This window comes from Notamacropus eugenii, chromosome 3 (genome assembly GCF_028372415.1).
Source record: "Notamacropus eugenii isolate mMacEug1 chromosome 3, mMacEug1.pri_v2, whole genome shotgun sequence".
Lineage (NCBI taxonomy): Eukaryota > Metazoa > Chordata > Mammalia > Diprotodontia > Macropodidae > Notamacropus > Notamacropus eugenii.
This window is the reverse complement of record NC_092874.1, coordinates 485,483,613-485,501,232: the sequence shown is the minus strand read 5'-3', so window position 1 is coordinate 485,501,232 and position 17,620 is coordinate 485,483,613. Positions and strand designations below refer to the sequence as shown.

The 17,620-nt window shown below is 47.1% G+C and overlaps 1 protein-coding gene across 2 annotated transcripts in view; it reads right to left on the bottom strand.

Moving 5' to 3' along the window:
- Positions 1-636: 636 nt before the first annotated feature.
- The window catches only part of HERPUD2 (HERPUD family member 2), a 32,278-nt gene continuing 15,294 nt past the window's right edge, over positions 637-17,620 (bottom strand). Inside the window, exons 4-8 of one of the 2 annotated variants that reach the window (XM_072599151.1) lie at positions 14,261-14,415; positions 7,251-7,373; positions 2,612-2,920; positions 1,974-2,088; positions 637-1,586 (exon numbers count right to left, since the gene is read on the bottom strand). In XM_072599151.1, the coding sequence (XP_072455252.1) occupies positions 1,425-1,586; positions 1,974-2,088; positions 2,612-2,920; positions 7,251-7,373; positions 14,261-14,415 (864 nt within the window). In that variant the 3' untranslated portion in view covers positions 637-1,424. The remainder of the gene's footprint in view (positions 1,587-1,973; positions 2,089-2,611; positions 2,921-7,250; positions 7,374-14,260; positions 14,416-17,620) is intronic. The other variant, XM_072599152.1, reaches the window with a different exon arrangement.

Genomic DNA, 17,620 nt, shown 5'->3' with positions numbered 1-17,620 from the left:
TTTCCTCTGCACCCCTGCTCCCACCACTTCCCCACGGTCCGGACAGAACAGACACTTGACACTTGTTTGGTGGGTTGCCATAAGTCATCATCTCATGGGATGAACCTCTCACCACCAGCAGATGGGAAGCCTTCCCACGCTGGGAGAGCCCATCAGAGCTTGCCCTACACTTGTGTAACCTCTGACTACCCAGGATCATCTCAAGAAAGCATCAGACTATAAACTTATAGAAAGGAATATGTGAAAGCTGTTATTAGAATTAAACTAAGAACTAAGATCAGGAAATTCCAGTTATCAAGGGTCAAGGCATAAAGTATTGAGAAATTAAGAGAGCCCCTCTCTCTGAAACAATCAGGCTTTATGACCGTAAACGTGTCTATCATAAGAAATGAAAGGCTGGCTCAGACAACATAAAGGAGGAAACCAGGAAGAAAAATAGAATAGCCTGTCTTTCTCTAGCACAGCATTAAACTGGTCATCTCACAATCACTTCCTGAATCATCCTGCTCATGTAAGCTGACCTCTGATCTTGAGGCTTTTCCTGTTGCTTTCAATTAAACCACTGTGCTGATTAACATAAGAGCTAATTATAATGGCGAACTACTGAAGATAATTAAATAAACATTCCACAAACAGTTTACTGTAATTGACCTTTTATTAAAAAAAAAAACTAATTACAGGGATTGATTTCCAGTACATCTCATTTTATAAAAAGTACTGTATATATCAAACATTTGTAATGAATCAAACATCACTGTTAATTCCCTTGAAGAGCCGCTTTTTTATTTGTTTTAAAAGGATTAGTTCCAATTATTAGGGTACATTCTACAAAAGAAAATTTCCATAATTGGTTCTGGCATCAGAAAACTTGTTTAAAAATGTTTAAGCTTTCATCAACAAGCATTATTAAGAGGGTTTATTGCTGTGCTCCAGAAGAAATGCTAATGCTCGCACATTCTGTGTGATGGGCATTCTTTGGAAAAACTCGAAGTATAAAAATCACCTTTTTAACTTTGAGGGTCATTCACGGAAAATAAGTGTATTTATTCAAATTTCACACTGCTCAAGGGCCACAGGCTCCTCACCTGTAGACATTTATACTTTAAACAGCTCTTTAAAGGAATAATATGCACTAACAACAATTTTTTTCTTGCTATAATATCCATAATTGAAATGAATAAAACATGGAAGACCAACATTGTCACACTGTGCTCCTCCTTAAAGGATGTTTAAAAAAGCACACATTTTGTAGCTCACTTGTGCTGAAAATATTCATGTGCATGAGAAGCTAAAAGAAAAAACACCTTTTTACAACATGATCAAAAGAAAGTTATACATTTTTTTGAAATTGCACTGTTATTTAAAACACTTGCTCTCCAGTCAAACCCACTTGTCAGTTTTCTCGGTGGCACAGGTGGTCAGGTCTAGTTGGCCACCTGGGGGGGCCCTTCTGGGATGAGTGAAGTAAAGAAGGTGGTGATAAAGGACCAGGCCGAAGCCACGAGCCCAGGCTGGGGCCCAGCACCGGCATCCTCCCCGGCATCCTCTTCACTCTCATCATCGAGCCCATCATCCATCAGATGCTCCTTTCAAACCAAACAAAAACCACATTTGTGAGGGACTCGCCCTGTTCGCATTTCCCTGGAACCCAGGAGGGAAGATGGAAGAGTGATCTGAATCTCCCTTCCATGGGAAGTAAAGATCATGACCATGGGTGGCTGCACACCCCAGCCTTACAGAAAGAGGTGAAGAAGAGCCCTCGCTCGGGACTCAAACAGGGAAGGCTGAGACCTCGCGGGGACCCATCCAGGAACACGTCCACTCTCACCACGCGTACAACCCGCTGGGCTAGTCTAACCTTAGGTCAAGAGATTAGGAGGAGAAGCTCATGGTCTTCTATCCTGTGGCTGCTCCAGACGCAAGGCCGAACGGGGAAACAAACAACTACGAGAGGCCTCTCTGGGCCAACATACCATTTCTTCAAGGTCTGGATTATTCCCATTCTGCCCATCGTGGTTCACATCGGCGTTATTGGGGGCCTGTAGCTGCCCTCCTTCATGTCTAAAGGGAAGCCATCCAGCTTGGTGTCTATTCAGCAATATAAGGAAAGAAACAATTAGAAATCAGAAATGGCTGTGCCATCGAACAGTGGGTGAAATTATCCACCCACGAGAGATACGAGAAATCCTGACAGTGTCCTAGGGCCAATCTAGGTTCAGTGCCATGGCTCACACCACACCCCCAAGGGAAAAGCTCACTGTGGTCTGAGGGCCTATTCCTATTCTGAACTACTGTACAGCTCTTTTGAAGCACATTAGTTGTGCCCAAAGGCCCAAGAATTTCCTTGAGATCAGTGAAACTTCAGAAACCAATGAAAGGTCATCTTGCCCACAAAGACTCAAGCTCTGTCTGGAAGGCTTATTACTGAAGGTGCCATGTGCAAAGGACAGACTTTGCCTGGAGCTCAATTAAGAACCTCCAGACCTTAGACTATTGCTCGTGTGGGCCACGACAGAGCCAAGAACACCCAGTAGCTCAGACTTTGTTCCTGCCCCTCAGATCAGCCCCAGCCCCAACAGAGCTTGGCACACACGGAATGAGTTCTACTCACAGGTAGACCAGCAGCACAGCTGCCATGACCATGACAAAGCGGCTGAAGGAAGAGTAGAAGTACACGATACTAAGGAGGACGGCGGCTCTAGAGAGCGTATATAGCCAGTCCAGCCAGTCTCGATTCAAGTCCTCTTCATTGAGTACAGGGCCTCCCTGGGCATTCATCTGCACATTTGCATTCTGGGCCCCAGCATCCGGACCAGGCGGGGGTTCATGGGCAGGGACGTTGGCCAGGTTGGGAGCCTGGGCGGCAGCCGCTCGGGCTGGGTCAGTGTTGGACGTGGCCTGGGCTGACACAGCAGCTTGACTGAAATAATGAAAAGAAAGACAATTAAAAAGAAAAGTCATAACATTTTGTTTGCTCTTTCTTCACCTGAGGGGCCTACAAGCATTTCACAGGGAAACAACCTGTGAAGAGTAATAATTATTATGAATCGTAACCATAAGTGTAAAGTAATAGTAAGAATACGAATAAAGTTTTGTCCCTCACCCTCAAACTGCCTGGGCAACAGCAGCAAGTGCAAGAAGCTCAATGAGATTCCACATTATTAAGTCACTCCCTTTTTACACAGTGTGGTGCTAGGCACTAATGGAGATCGACAATGGAGAAAAAGCATAGTTCTCGCTTTTACTGAACTTCTATTATAGGACTGGGGACCATTCCATAAACGTAGAGAACACTGAAAAAGTGCTCTGTGAGGTCTAAGAGGAGGGTGAGGGCTTGGGGGCTACGAGCAAAGGCTTTCCAGAAGAAAAGGAAGGGAAATATTCTAGAGACAGGAAAGAGCAGGAGAGGAGAAAGCAGGAAGCAAGGGACACTGCTCCCAGACGACACAGGACCTCAAATGCTAGGATCAGGAGTTTGAATTCTACCTCCAAGGCAAAAGAGGCCTTGGCCTAAAGGGCCCAAGGTCTCCCAGTGCATCCTGGGTCATCTCCAGTTATCCTGAGGAATATCTGGTCACCGGATCCAGATGGCTCTGGAGGAGAAGTGAGGCTGGTGACCTGCACAGCCCTCCATCACTCAAAGTCAAGTGCAAGTTGTCATCATTTCTCTGATGGCAATGAAGGATGAACACAACAACCTGTGAGCAGTAGACCCAGGTGCTTCAGCTCCTCCTCTCCTGTCTGTCTCCCCTCCCTTTCCTTCTCCTATCCAAAGGAAGGTAAATTTGGATGGCCAGAAGATGCCCAGTTAACTTGGGGTTTACTGGCTAGATCCTCCCCTCCCCTCTCCTCTCTTTTCCCTTCCTTTCCTTTCCCAAAATCTTAAACCTACTGCACTCTGAAGCCCATAGATTGTACACACTAGACCCCTCCACTCAAGGGCTGTTTTCTGGACCCTCCTGGCCTAAGGGTGATTATCAGTAGTAACTATTGCTATTTCATTCCCAGCCTAATTTAGTTATTTTTCCTTGCCTCATTAAAGGGGGCCATCCCCTGACTACTTCTTAAATGGACCTATTCACGGAATGGGTGTTACCTCACCTTAAGTGAGTACTGAAGAGGCCTGGGCCTAAAGGGGCCAAGGTCTCCCAGTGCATCCTGGGCCATCTGCAGTCATCCTGATGACATGGTCTTCAGCAACGAAGGACTAACACAATAACAACAATAACCCTCCTTGAGAATACTTGAGGATTCCAGGGATTCCAGAGGAGGGACCTGACCAGGTCTATTTTCAAGAATAACTGGTATTACAGCAGAGCAACATGCTATAAAGGATGAACTAGGCGCCCAAGATGGGGAAGCTGGATATGGATGGTGAGTCAATAAAGGAGACTAAGAGCAGAGGAGAATTAGAGCTGACATGTCCCTGAGCACCCCAAGAAAGGACAGAAAAGAGGCCCTCAGAGATCACTGTCTACAAAACACATAAAACATCTAGCCCAGCGACTCAGATGCGAGGGTAGACACAATCACTAAATGCTCCTTAGAGAAATGCACAACGTAAACGGAAGAACATTCAACGCTCAGGGCTGGGCCACGCCGTCTAACACAAGTGACAACACTATCAAAATCAACCCACACATTGAGTGCTTTATCAAACCAGCCAAAATAATGGGAAGATTCATTTAAAGAAACAAAAGATGGAGAATATTAAGACAAATGTTGGGGTGGGAACAGACCTCAGATAAGTTATAAACCATCAAAATTTGGTATTAGTTTAAAAGTAGAAAAGTAGATCAATAGAAAACAATTAAAACACAGAAGAATCAAAAACAACCCTGTTTGAGGACCCTGAAAACAAATTATCTGGTAAATAACCTCAGGGAAGAGGGAAAAGCCAGCTGGCAGAAACTACCACAAACCTGCAAAAATTCAAAACAGTGATCTCATTTATTAAAAGTCACATAACAAACGAGAAAAATAAGTGGATCACACACCTTTCCCAGTTATGGGGAGTAAGTGAATTCTTATCCACGTAAGCGACAAACGATGACCTCAAAAAAAAAAATAATTCATTCTGATTACAATAAAAGCACAAAGCTTTCGCACGAACAAAACTAAAGGAACTAGAATAAGAAGGAAAATAAACAGATTAAAAAGAGAAAATAAACTTCAAATTAAATTCTCTGATAAGAGTTTGACCTGAAAGATTGAAGACCAAAAGCTCAATAAAGAACTGGTCAAAGGAGGAGAACAGACAGTTCTCAAAAGAGCTGTCAACAATTAAAAACCGTATAAAGAGGCTCCAACAATAAAACTGTGAAATTACAATAACCAAGCTCCACCTCAGAGAATGTCTGTGCTGAGGTGAGCAGTACAGGAGAGGAGCCGCTACAGGAAAGGAGCCGCTACGGGAGAGGAGCACGGTGGGGTTTCTGCAACATGTTGGTTGCAAACCAACTTCTGCTTAAAATGTTTAAAAATTCTCTATGGCTCTCTGGGAATGAGGGGGGAGGAGGGATACAGTGGAAAACAGAGGTACCGTAGGGCCAAACAGTGATACCACCTGACTGCACTGGGGGAAGACTCATGCACATGTATGTATGCAGGGGACACTGTAAAGAACACTGCATACTCAATACTACACCAGCGTAAATGGAAGGTAATCTCAACAGGAAAGACACTGGTAGCATAGGAGGGAAGGGGAAAGGCCCAAAGGTGGGTTTGAGCTGAATCCTGCAGGAAGCCAGGACAGCTAAGAGGCAGAGGGGATGGAGCCAAGTCTTCCAAGTCTGAGGCTAGGACATGGACACGGACTGTGACCTGGAAACACTCTTGGGCATCCTTCAGGATCATGTTGGCTCTAGAACTCAGACCCAACGGGTCACAGGAGCCCAGAAGCTCCCGCCTGTCAGTCCTCTTGGCGAGTGAGGCCCGGCCATCCCTGAAACTGGAGGGTGGAAACTTCTCTTCCCAGAATCTCCATGTAAGGAGGGAACTGAGGCCATGTCTTCATTTCTCTTCCTTGTTGGACCGTAAGCTCCTTATATGCACACAGTAGGAGCTTATGGATTACTGACTGTTCCTTGGTAGGAGACAGTGTGGAGGAGAGTAAGGTCTGAGAAGGAAAAGGGAGGAAGGAGTTGGGGATGAAGAGCTTGGGGGACCTTTCCAACAGAGGATGAAAACATAACGAGACTTTAGCACGTGCCCTAAGGTGACAAAGCCAGACCATTTATGAAGCATCTATACTGCCCTTAGTGAGAGGAATCTGTGCCAATCCAGACAGAAAGTCAGGCCTGGGTTTAGGAAGATCTGGGCCCCAGTCCCACCTCTGGCTTTGTCACCTTAGGGAAATCCCTTAACCTGTCGGTGCCTCAAGCTGCCAACCATCACAGGACTAAACACCAGAAACTATGTGGACAACACTAGGGGAAAAAACCCCAAGTGTCGCAGCACTTAAGACTCTTTACCTCCTACTAAAACAAGGAGAGGAGGGGAAGAGGTACACAGCCCCTCCTTAACCATCTCCCACACACAATCTTCTGAAGGCTAGTCTATCCCAGGTTCAAGGGGTTCCTCAAGTGGACAGAACACTGGGCTTGGTTGGAATCAGGAAGACTCATCTTTGTGAGTTTAAATCTGGCCTCAGACACTTCCTAGCAGTCACTCTCTGCCTCAGTTTCCTTAACCGTAAAATGATCTGGAGAAGGAAATGGCCAACCCCTCTAGTACCTTTGCCAAGAAAAGTCTAAAATGGAGCCATGCAGAGTCGGACGCAACTGATACAACAAAAGGGTTCCTTGAGCTACCTGCCCTGAAGTCTATGTCCAGGGCACTGGTTGACAGGATTCTTCCACATTTTGTGCCATCAGTCTACAAATATCCACTGGGTTTCCTGGAGAGAGTAAAGACCTTTTCTCCAACTGGTGGGTTTACACCTCCTCCAAGTTCTCCATACATCCCTCTTAGCAGCAACTAGGACAGGCCAGCCTTGGACTTCACACTGCAAAGGAAGAATCTGACGAGGGCTTGTTACAGATGGGGGCACTCATTCATGAAATGGGAACCCCTGATCTACACCCAACTCACAGAATTTGACCAGAACCAATAATTATCATCAAAAGGACTGACATTAAGTTTGTGAATCGGCAAGATAAAGAATGCTACCAAATGGAAAGTCCAACTATTCATTTGCATAGAACCTTAAAGCAATGACAAGTGAAATTATCAAGTGAAAACTAACTTACTACTGCATATAATACTGACGGGCGTACATCTGCTGCCACCAAAGCATCTGGAGGGGGCTGAATGCAGGGTAGACAGGGAATCCAACTGGAAGAGCTTGCCCAGGAAACTGATCCCCAACGTTTCTAAAATAGAAAATGGGGGAAGAACAAATCTCAGGGTGTTTTAAGCATGTGTAAGCTATTATCTTAAAATTCTTCTTAAATATTTTTACTGAAGATCTCAAAATGCAGCTATTTAGTTCCATCCTATTTGAGCTACAATGGCACAATACAACACAAAAAGTTCCTAAGTCTGAGTGACACCATCATTTGAACCCAACAATTTTAATGGAAACAAAGGAAAATTTGTTTCTTAACCATATAGTGGGTAAGCCCAAGTACTAATGACCCCAAGCACTGTCACGGCAGCACAGAAGGTGAGGAAGGGCTCTTTCCTCTTCAGCCATTTTCAGGAATTGCCAGAACTTCATTTAAAATCTGGAATGAAACTCATATGCTTTTCAATGCTTTTACGGCCACCTTTTGTGCAGACAGCAGCCACACTTCCAAATCCATCTCTCTCTCCCCCACCACCCTGCTCAACAGGCTGTCCCTTATAACAAAGACTTAAGCAGACCAAATAAGTCATTTGTGCTTAAATTCCCCATCCTCTTTGGCAAAGGGGGCAGAGGGAGGCCCTGGGAACAGCCTCAGGCGCTCTAAGTACACAACATGCAGCTTTCCTTTTTGAGAAATAAAGCTATATTGATGACTTTTGTCTGCACACGGCCTCTACTTGCCAATATATTCCCCTTCCACTTCCCCCAAGAACCTGCTTATGACAAAAATAAAAAGGCAAAAATCCATCCCAACAAAACTGACACCAAACAAACTGGACTCTGTGAGCAGAGACTCCCCCCTCTGCCAGAGGGCAAAAGCCACTGCTTCTTCCGGGCCCATGGTGGCCCTCCCTGGCAGACACTGAGCACTCCCTCCCCAGGCTCTGAGTGTCATCACACTGGCTGGATTTCATTACGTTTACGGACCACAGCCGGTTCCCATTCCTTTGCTGTGTCAGAGTCTTTCTATCTCTAAGGGGCCTTTCTTGACTCCTTCTTCCTAGCAAGGGGAGCTCCAGGTCAAAGGGCACGCACATTTGGATGAGAAAGGTTCCCAGAGATGATTTATCACTATATGTAACATATCTGATAGCCAGCCAGTCAGCCATTGGCTACTGAAAACCACACCACACGGCTTCGTAAATGTTGTGATGGTGAACTGAAGACAGATCAATTGTTTACATCAGCAAGAACTACTGAGATTTATGGATTCCCCAATTCTCTGAATCTAAAAATATGCTTTGATTATTGCTCTATTAAAGTACTGACTGAGTGTGGCTCCCTTCTGAGAGGGAAGAGAAGGTGAGAGGAATAGGAAGGAAAGAAGGGGGAAGGAATGGGAGGGGAGAAAGGCAGGAAAAGAAAAGGGAAAGAGGGGGAGAGGGAAAGGAAAGACCTAGAAAAGGAGGAAGGGGGAGCTCTAGATGCAGGGAACACTGAACAATTTCCACCTTCTGGCACCACTGTTGGCCATACATGTAAACACAATAAGGTAAAAATGATGCCAAATTCCCCTTCTCTGTCCTCACCGGAGGAGTTCTGAAACTGATCCACATTCATGTGCTGATGGCCCCCGCCCCAAGCCTCTTGTCTTCTCGTTTATCTTACTCCATGTTAACAATGGCAACTTTAGCCATCAAATCGATGGCAGAAAGTTGGGGCCAGAGAGAAGGTGACAAAAGATGCTAAGACTGAAAATGGGGTGCGGCGGGGCTGTGAATCAGTAAAAACAACTCAAATGATCTGGAATGGTGTGACTAAGAGACTAGAAACTGTCTGTCCTGGCAGCTCCTTTTGTGATCACAGTCAATCAACAAGCACTTATTAAATACCTACTGTGTACGAGGCCCAATATGAAATGCCAGGGATACAAAGAGAGGCAAAGAGCACATCACCATCGCTGAGCGCCTTTTCTCCTGAAGCCCGAGGTCTAATGGAGAAGCACTGGACACAAGCATACATGGTGTCCAAGCCAGAAATACACCCACCAGAAGGAGGCCCCAGAGGGGAGGAGGAGAAGCAGGAAAGGCTTCTCATCGAAGGGTGATGGCATGAAAGGCAAGGAATCTGACTGTGTGGTGAGAAAGGCCAGAGTCAAGTGAGGAGCACCAGGAAAACAACGGATATGATGACAGTGACCAGCGTCAGTGGAGGAGCGCAGCCCAGAAGCACCCCCGGTGCTGCACAAACACATAAACCACAGACGCGGCTCCAAAGATGGAAAAGGAGAACTCGGCCGCCTCCTCTTCCTCCCCAGCATGAAGGGAGGGCCCCTGCAATTTCTGCACATATTTTCTCAACGCATTTCTTAGACTTTCTCAATGCATTATTCAGTATTACCAATTATTTTGTCTTTTTCTTTACTGTTACATGGGATGGCTCTCTGGGAGCAGAAGGGGACAAATACTGGGGGAAATTTTGGTGATGTAAAAACTCCCAAAGATAGCAATAAAAACATTAAAAAAGGCTATACATGTACAAAAATATTTGTAGCATATGTGGTGGTTGAGAACTGGAAATGCAAGGGACACCCATTAACTGGGGAATGGCTGGACAAGTTGTGGTGTATGAACGTAAAGGAATACCGTTGTGCTGTAAGAAATGACGAGCAGGCAGACTTCGGAAAATCCTGGAAAGACTTGAAGGAACTGATGCTGAGTGCAGTGAGCAGAAGCAGGAGAACACTGCACACAGCCACAGTGTTCGAGGGCTGACTGACAGCCTTCTCAGCCACGCAAGGACCAAAATGCCATCCAGAGAAAGAACTATGGGGTCTGAATGCAGAGCCAAGCAGACTACTTTCCTTTGTTTTGTTTTTTCTTTCTCATGGTTTCTCCCATTTGTTATAATTCTTCTATGCAGCATGACCAAGGTGAAGATGTGTTTAATATGAATGCATGTGTAGAGCCCATATAAGATCGCATGCTGTTGTGGGGAGGGAGGGAGGAAATTTGGAATTTATGGAGGGAAATGTTGAAAACTAAAAATAAATTACACAAAACAAAAACAGCTACAACAAGAAGTTCGAGCCAGGCCATGGGAAATTTAAGGCTTGGTGTGAGCCTGCTGGTTAGTGCTGGCTTCATGCCTCGCCGTGACTGCAGACCGGGGCCGTCCCCAGGGCCTGAGGTACAAGGCCGTTGGGGTTCCCCGTCATATTACACATGAAGCCAACAGTAATCGGGTGGAACAGGAATGTCCTTCTCAACAGCAGTTTCAATCAGGTGCCGGCCACGAGAAACAATTCAGTTCTCCATGTCTCTCCCAGGGATTGCTCCATTGTAACACACTTAAATTAGCACAAACAACACACAGCTGCTTCCGAGGGCTATGAAGACGCCTGAATGGGACAATAATTGTCAAAGGCACACAGTAGGCACTCCATAAATGCACAGCTATTATGATCCTTAGGGAGATTTCTCCTCTTTGGTTTAAAGCCTAAGAATCTAGGGAAAAGGCTCCCTACCAGTCTTTGTATTTCATCTCTGACCAGGAACCTGTTCATCCTAGGTTTGAAGCAAGGGCCCAGAAGTAAATAAGTAGAAAAAAAGCATTTATTAGGCACTTATGATGTGCAAAGAAAGGACCAGGATACAAATGTGAAAGTAAAGCACCTCTGCTCTTCAGAGCTCCCTTTCTACTCCTAGACTTCAGGGTGAAGAAGCAAAGCTGAGGGTTTTTTCATGTCATTCTGCTAATCTGCCTCCACTTCTGAGGTTCCACTGTTAGACTGTGGCCCAGAACATCTTCAGTAACTAGGACTCCATCTTTCAAGGATGATGGCTAATAGAGGCCCAGTGATCAGGGTACGGGGCGACTTCCTGAAGCAACTTGGGCTCCACAGCCCTAGGCCGTGGCTGCTTGGTAGTTGATGTGGTAACGATGAAGACTGGCCCCTTCTCCAGGGTGGCTTCTCCCCCAAACATGTCTGGGTCTGGAGCATGGGCTAGAAGCAGGGAACGATCATCAAGGCACCATTAGGGGTCAGGGTTCTGAACATTCTCCATGAGCGTGGCAGGAGAGCTGGTAGTTGAGGTGATGGAGGTGGTCTCACACCCCTGACACATTCTACCTCTGGTCTCTTGCTCAGGGATCCTTGCTGCCTGCCAGGGACAGTTGGCTCACTTTCCTTCTCCACAGGGCCTGCTTTCCAGGATGAGGGCAAATTATATTCTTGTATTACTTTCTAAGCAGCTACTAACTTCCCAAATGTGCATCTGCCTTCAATGGAGAAAGGAGATGAAGCCACTAGATGGCCAACAGGTTACATTTTTGGCAGCACTCTTACAATGCTTCCTGGGTTCCTTCTGGAAGGAAAATGTGTGCCCATCAATTAGATACATGCCTCAAGAAGGCAGCAAGACTGATCCAAGTGAAGCCAGTGTTCCTCCAACAAATGGTCAAAGGAGATAACTTCCAAGCTATCTAAGTTAGATGCAAAGAAACCCAAAACCCTCCAATCATCAATAATTAGAGAAATGCAAATTAAAACAATTCTCAAGGTGCTGCCTCACACCCATCAAACTGGCTAATATGACAAGTGCTGGAGGGGCTGTGGGAACACAGGCACACTCAGGCACAGCTGATTCAGACATTCTGGAGAGCAACCTGCCTTAAGTCAGAAACCTAGGCGCACACCCACCACACACGTTGCAGCAGTAAACTAAGGGGGGGGGGGCATTAATTTGGGAGTGACTGACACAGTATTGTGCCATATGGAATGATGACGGGGGTTGTTTCAGAGAAACCAGAGAAGACTTGTAATTTAGGGTTAGAATCGATCACAGTGACATGAACAGCACCAGGAGAACAACTGATACAATAACAGTGCACTGACAAAACCTGAAAAGGTTTCAGAACACTGATCTATGCAGTAACCAATCAGGAAGCCAAAGGACTGAGGAGGTGGAAACCTATCTCCTAACAGAAAAGTGATGGACTCCAGATACAAAAGGAGAGGGAACTTCTGGACATGGCCAATGAAGGAATTCATTTTGTTTAACGCTCTCTCTCGTGAGAGAAGTTCTCCCCGCTTTTTGAGGTGGGAGAATGGGGTGAGAAAGAAAATAAATTCTTGTTAATTGGGTAAAAAACATTTGAAAAGGAAAAAACCAGACCCTAAGAAGAGCTAGTCCTTGCATCCTCAGAGGCTCAGCTCTCTCCGGCAGCTCCTATGCACTTACCCACCTGCATGGTGGCCACCAAACAGGTAAGTCATCTCCTTCTCAGAGCAGGCCTAAACGGTGTCTCTCTCTGCTCCTATGGCATCTGGTTTGAATGCCTGTGGGCACTTTTCTCCTTCCCCCTTCAGAAGTCTTTACCATCTCCTGCCAGATGCTTCCAACCATGCCAAGAACTCATCCTTCGTAGGTCTGTACTCCACATATCTAACTCCAGGAGTCAGACATCTCAACCAACTGGTCCCTTCTCATACCTGCCCTTCCCTTCTGAAAGGCCAACAACCATGACGACACTATCATTCACACCTGTGAACATCAATTGGCTCTGAGAAGGCAGGAGACCTCTGTCCTTTTCTTGCAAGTCCACCCATGGTTGCCTTGGTGACCATGCCCAGGGAGGTGCCAACCTTCATTACTTTCCTCCTCTCTTGGTGGCGCCCCTGGCCCCATGGCAGACACTTCATTCTCCGCAGCCTCACCAGAGAGACGAGAGAAAGTGTAGATTCAACTTTCTTTCCTTCCATGGGTACATCCACTGGCCTGCCAAGTTCCTGACTCAGGGCACAAGTCCCTCAGCTCTTAGATTCTTTTTCTTCTTCAAATTTTGATTGTCTGTGGCTGTTTCTCCTGCTGCATTTACTTTAAAGAGAATAACCAACCCAAGAGAAACCCAGGAAATGATCATTTTGTTTGTAGACAGAATCCTGGTCCACACACACTCCCTAACTACTGCCCCCTGAACTGGCAGCTTGAGAAACGGCCCTGGCCTTTGGCGGATGAGACAAGCAATTCTTCCTAGTGTTAGGTCGAAAGCTACAATGGAATTCTTGGGAAACTTTCCCCACGGGTGCTCTCCCCAGGACACCAACACTGGACAGGATGAGTGGCTGACACATTTTCTGTCATCCATCTTGTCCTGGGGATTTTATCAGATTTGACAAGTAAACCATAAAATCATTCTCAAAGTATAACAATTTAAGTGCTTGAATAATTGAAAATAAAACCACAAATAAATAAGCATAAAGGGTTATATCCACATCAGGTACTCTCTGTCCTTGCCTTCCCAAGTGGGTGTGAGGTGCACATGCATGAATGTGTACATGTGTGTGTATGTGCACACATGCATGCGGTAACAACATTCGACATGTGAGGCTGTAAGGCATGTGCATGAAGAGCTGGTCTTGATGTCCCCATGCCCTGGATTCAGGTCCTGCCTATGGCAAGTCCAGGTTCTGTGCCCTTGGGCACAGCCCCTCAAGCCACCATAACTAAGTTGGTGAAGCGATGTGGTTCTGCCTTGGTAGATGGCATTTCCTCACTTGGGAGTTCCCTACGAAGCACACCTTCACTTAAGGATCAAATGAGACAGCTGTAAAGTACTTGGTATAGTGCCTACTTCCCTCCTTCAAGATTTCAAAGTGCTTTAAAAATATTATCTCATTTCACCCTCACAAAAAGGAGTCCAACGCAAGGGAGAAGGCTAGCTCAGGTGCTTACTAACTGGGTGACCCTGAGGCCAAACTTGAACTCAAGACTACCTGATTCCAGCCCAGCTTTGGACACTGTGGCTGCCCCTGGCAATCTCAAATGCCAGGCCCTGGACATACAAGGACAAAACTTCCCCAATTCCTGGCGAGAGGGTAAGGTGCAGCTGATCATCTCAATCATCTCTCCCATCTCCCCCAGGGGCCCAAAATGCTGTTCAAAAATGTTCAGAGGCCCAACCACTTACCCTTGCACGACATACGGGAACTGAAGGCTTTGCTCGGGATTGGCTGGTGCTTGTGGTGAGTTCCGGTACCTTAGTCCTTCAGAGGCAGAACTGGCTGTGGGAGTCAAGGACTCTTGACTTGAAGACAGAGTTGATGATCCCGAATTATCTGAACTCTTAAAATACAATTTGGATGTTTTTCAAGTTAAGTTTGTTTCATAGCAATCCTAGGGATTATGTCTGTACCTTACAGTACAAGTGATCCTATCATGCTCCAACAGCTCTATCAGAGTGCTAAACACACCCAAACAAGGTCTTCATCATGGATGCAGGAGCTGGTGAAGGAGGAAGGCTCCTTCTATCAAAGGCTTTCACTCAGTTCAAGAACTGTAACCAGCTCAATAAGGTCTGTCCATGGGGCCACGAATTGGGGAGAGGCAGGGGATGCTAACTGCCTGCCTGACCAACCATGGAACGTCTGTCTGGGGGGGTCCCCCTGCACATCTGTGTCCAGCAGCTGATAACTGGGAATTCCACTCTTTGTTATGCTCAGGGAGAAGACACAGGACAGAACAAATGGCATGTCTGAGAGGGTAGCTTCCGGGCATGATAGCGGGGGTGGGGAGAGCCCCGCTTCCGAGTGTCTGTGGCACTTTCCCATGGTAGGGCTTTCCTCAGGGCACGAAGGTCCTCCCTGAAAGTGGTCAAATTCTTGCTGTCTGCATTCCTGCTGTGTCCCCCAACGTGTCTCAGTTCACCTACATCTTTCCTCATGTCTCTGAACTCACCCTTAAAGCACAGGGATGATCCATGACATTCACAGACCCCATCTCATTTAGCCAGTCCCCAGTGGATGGGCATCTACTGAAAACCAAACGGATGCTTGGGGCCTGGGGAAAGTGCGAATGTCATGGCAAAGCTAGGCCTTGGACGCCACCTGTCCTATGTGGCGGGAGTCTCGCATTCAGCAGTTACGGAGTTAGTGGGTAGATGGGTGAGAGGCACAGGAGCTGAGTGGAGAAAGGAGCAGGCAGTCAGAGCAGCTCCCCTAGCCCTTGACTGCAGCAGCACTGACAGGACCACTTTATCCATCTGTGTACAATGGTGGAGGCAGTGGTCTCCATGAAGGCCCAGCCCTGGTCCTTTCCACAGTCTTGACAAGGGCTGTCTTTACTCTTCAAAGACAGGAGAAGGGGGTTAGGGTTCCTCTGTTTGAGGAAGAAAGCTCCATGACAAGAAACAAGCTCCGAGTCCCTCAAAACTATTCTGATGTGCACCCCCAAAACAAGGTGAAAACACCACCACACTCAGACTCCAAAAGAGATGATGGTCTTTAACAAGGTATAAGGTTAATGGCGGGAAGAGTTAAAGATCTTCCCCACCCATTAATAGACCTCAGATACTTTCTGTTAATTTCTAATGAGGCCCTCCAGCCCAGGAAAAGAGTATACAAACTGTCAGGTGAGGTTTTGTTTGGGGTTTATTTTTTGGAAGAAGGTTCTGTGCCAGAGAAGACTCTGGGCAACCATTTTAAGAAGTCCCCCCAACCCCACCCCTCTGAAAACCCAGAAGTTGGTGCTTCTCTCTCTGGTAATGATGCATGCATTGTCTATGATCAGAGAGTTGAGACCCCTGTCTGGTGGTCTTTCTGCTTGTATTTTCTCTGAAGTTCAGCGTGCTGACTTTTCCCCCTGAACTAAGGGAATGAGCTACATGCTTGATTAAAGTAGATCACTGAACCCTCAAAAGTTGCCTTTCCTTTTAGAAAAGCAGATCAAAGAACCTGTGCAGCAGCCCTCCTGTGTGTGCTGGGATCCTTGCTGATACACAAGGTGTCAAGATTCATTCCACCAACTAACAGTCATCCTGAGCTGGGAAATCTTGTCAAAGGACTTGAGAACGTAAAGCCTGCTAAGCTCAGCAGGGTCTCAATGAACGGGAGAAGACTTTCCATGAGGACATCAGAGATGGCAATGTTCTCCAAAGGGGTAGGAAGTGGACTGGCCACACGTCAGGCCTGTCCTGATCACTAAGGTCCGCAGCATCGGGGAGAGGTCCAGCACAAGGGTCGGCTCCCTGACTCGCTGGGTGACCTGAGCCAAGCCATTTTCCTTCCTCAGGCCTCAGTCTCCTAATCTATCAGATGGCCTACACAGTACCTCACAGTTCCAGGGTCCACAGAGACTGTTAGCTCTTGGAATACATCATTTTTGGGTCTCTCAGGACTAGGGCTTGGGAGCAGGGGAAGAAAAGGGAGGTGACCTGCTCCATTAAGGAAGACAGTCACCAACCAAGAAGAGGAAAAAAAGAAGCAGGGGAAGAGGGAAGGGGCCAGCAGCCTCTTCAGCATCTGTCTGCATGAGGCCAGGGCAGCCTGGCAGCAATTTGGGGAATCCTACCCTCTCCTCCATCCCCCTCCTGCTAGGAGGACAGTGGATGGGACATAGCTGGCTGGCCAGGAGCCAGCAGAACTGCAAGGGTTCTGGCAACTTCAGCCCGGCTGACGTCCTCACACCCCCGGGGACGCCTGAGAGACTAATCCAACAACTTCACTTTCCAGAGCAGGAGCCCAGGGGGAAGGAATCAAGTCCAGGGCTCTCCTGCTCCAGCCCTGGCTGCACCCACCCGACTCTAAGGATGGCAGGGAAAGGACCTGGCTTACAAGGTACAAAGAAGCTTCAGATGGACATGCCCAGGAAGGCCAGAGTCAGTCAATCTGTGCTACACGGCCCTAAAGGTTTCAAAGGACACAAAGTCTGGCCAAGAGGAAAGACAAAGTGTGCCTGGGAGAGATGCCTCAGGAGAAGGTGCCAGCCATGTGGGGTGGACCCCAAATGGTCCTCCACTGAGTTTACCCAGCAAGCCAAAGTAAGCCTCATCCTCCAGGAAGAGGTAGGGAAGGCAGACCTTCACAGGAGGTGAAGTGCCCAAGGAGGGCAGTGACTGATCCTGGCACTGGACAGCGGTGGACCTGAGGAGGAGAGCATGCCAGGTGGGCACTCTGCAGCCAAGTGAGGCAGCTGTGGGCAGTCTCTCCCTGAAAGTCTGTGCTGATGATGCCCTGTGTATGGGGTGGGGGGAGGGGGGGATCCTGGGGAAAGGCTGGGCTTATGGCTGCGATGGCAGCTACCTCTAGTACTAGGTACAGAATTCACCCAAAGTCGGCCCCTACTCAGCACGTACTCAGCCCTTACTCAGCCCTTCAGCATTATCTTGAGTAAGCCTATGCCAGAGACTGGAAGACCCTGATAAGCAACAGCCAAAGATTCAGAGAGACATACTCATTAAAATGAGAGAACTAATTCCAAAAGACCCCTGATGGAAAATGCTATCTCTATCCACATCCAGAGAGAGGCCCGTGGAGTGGGAATGCAGATTGAA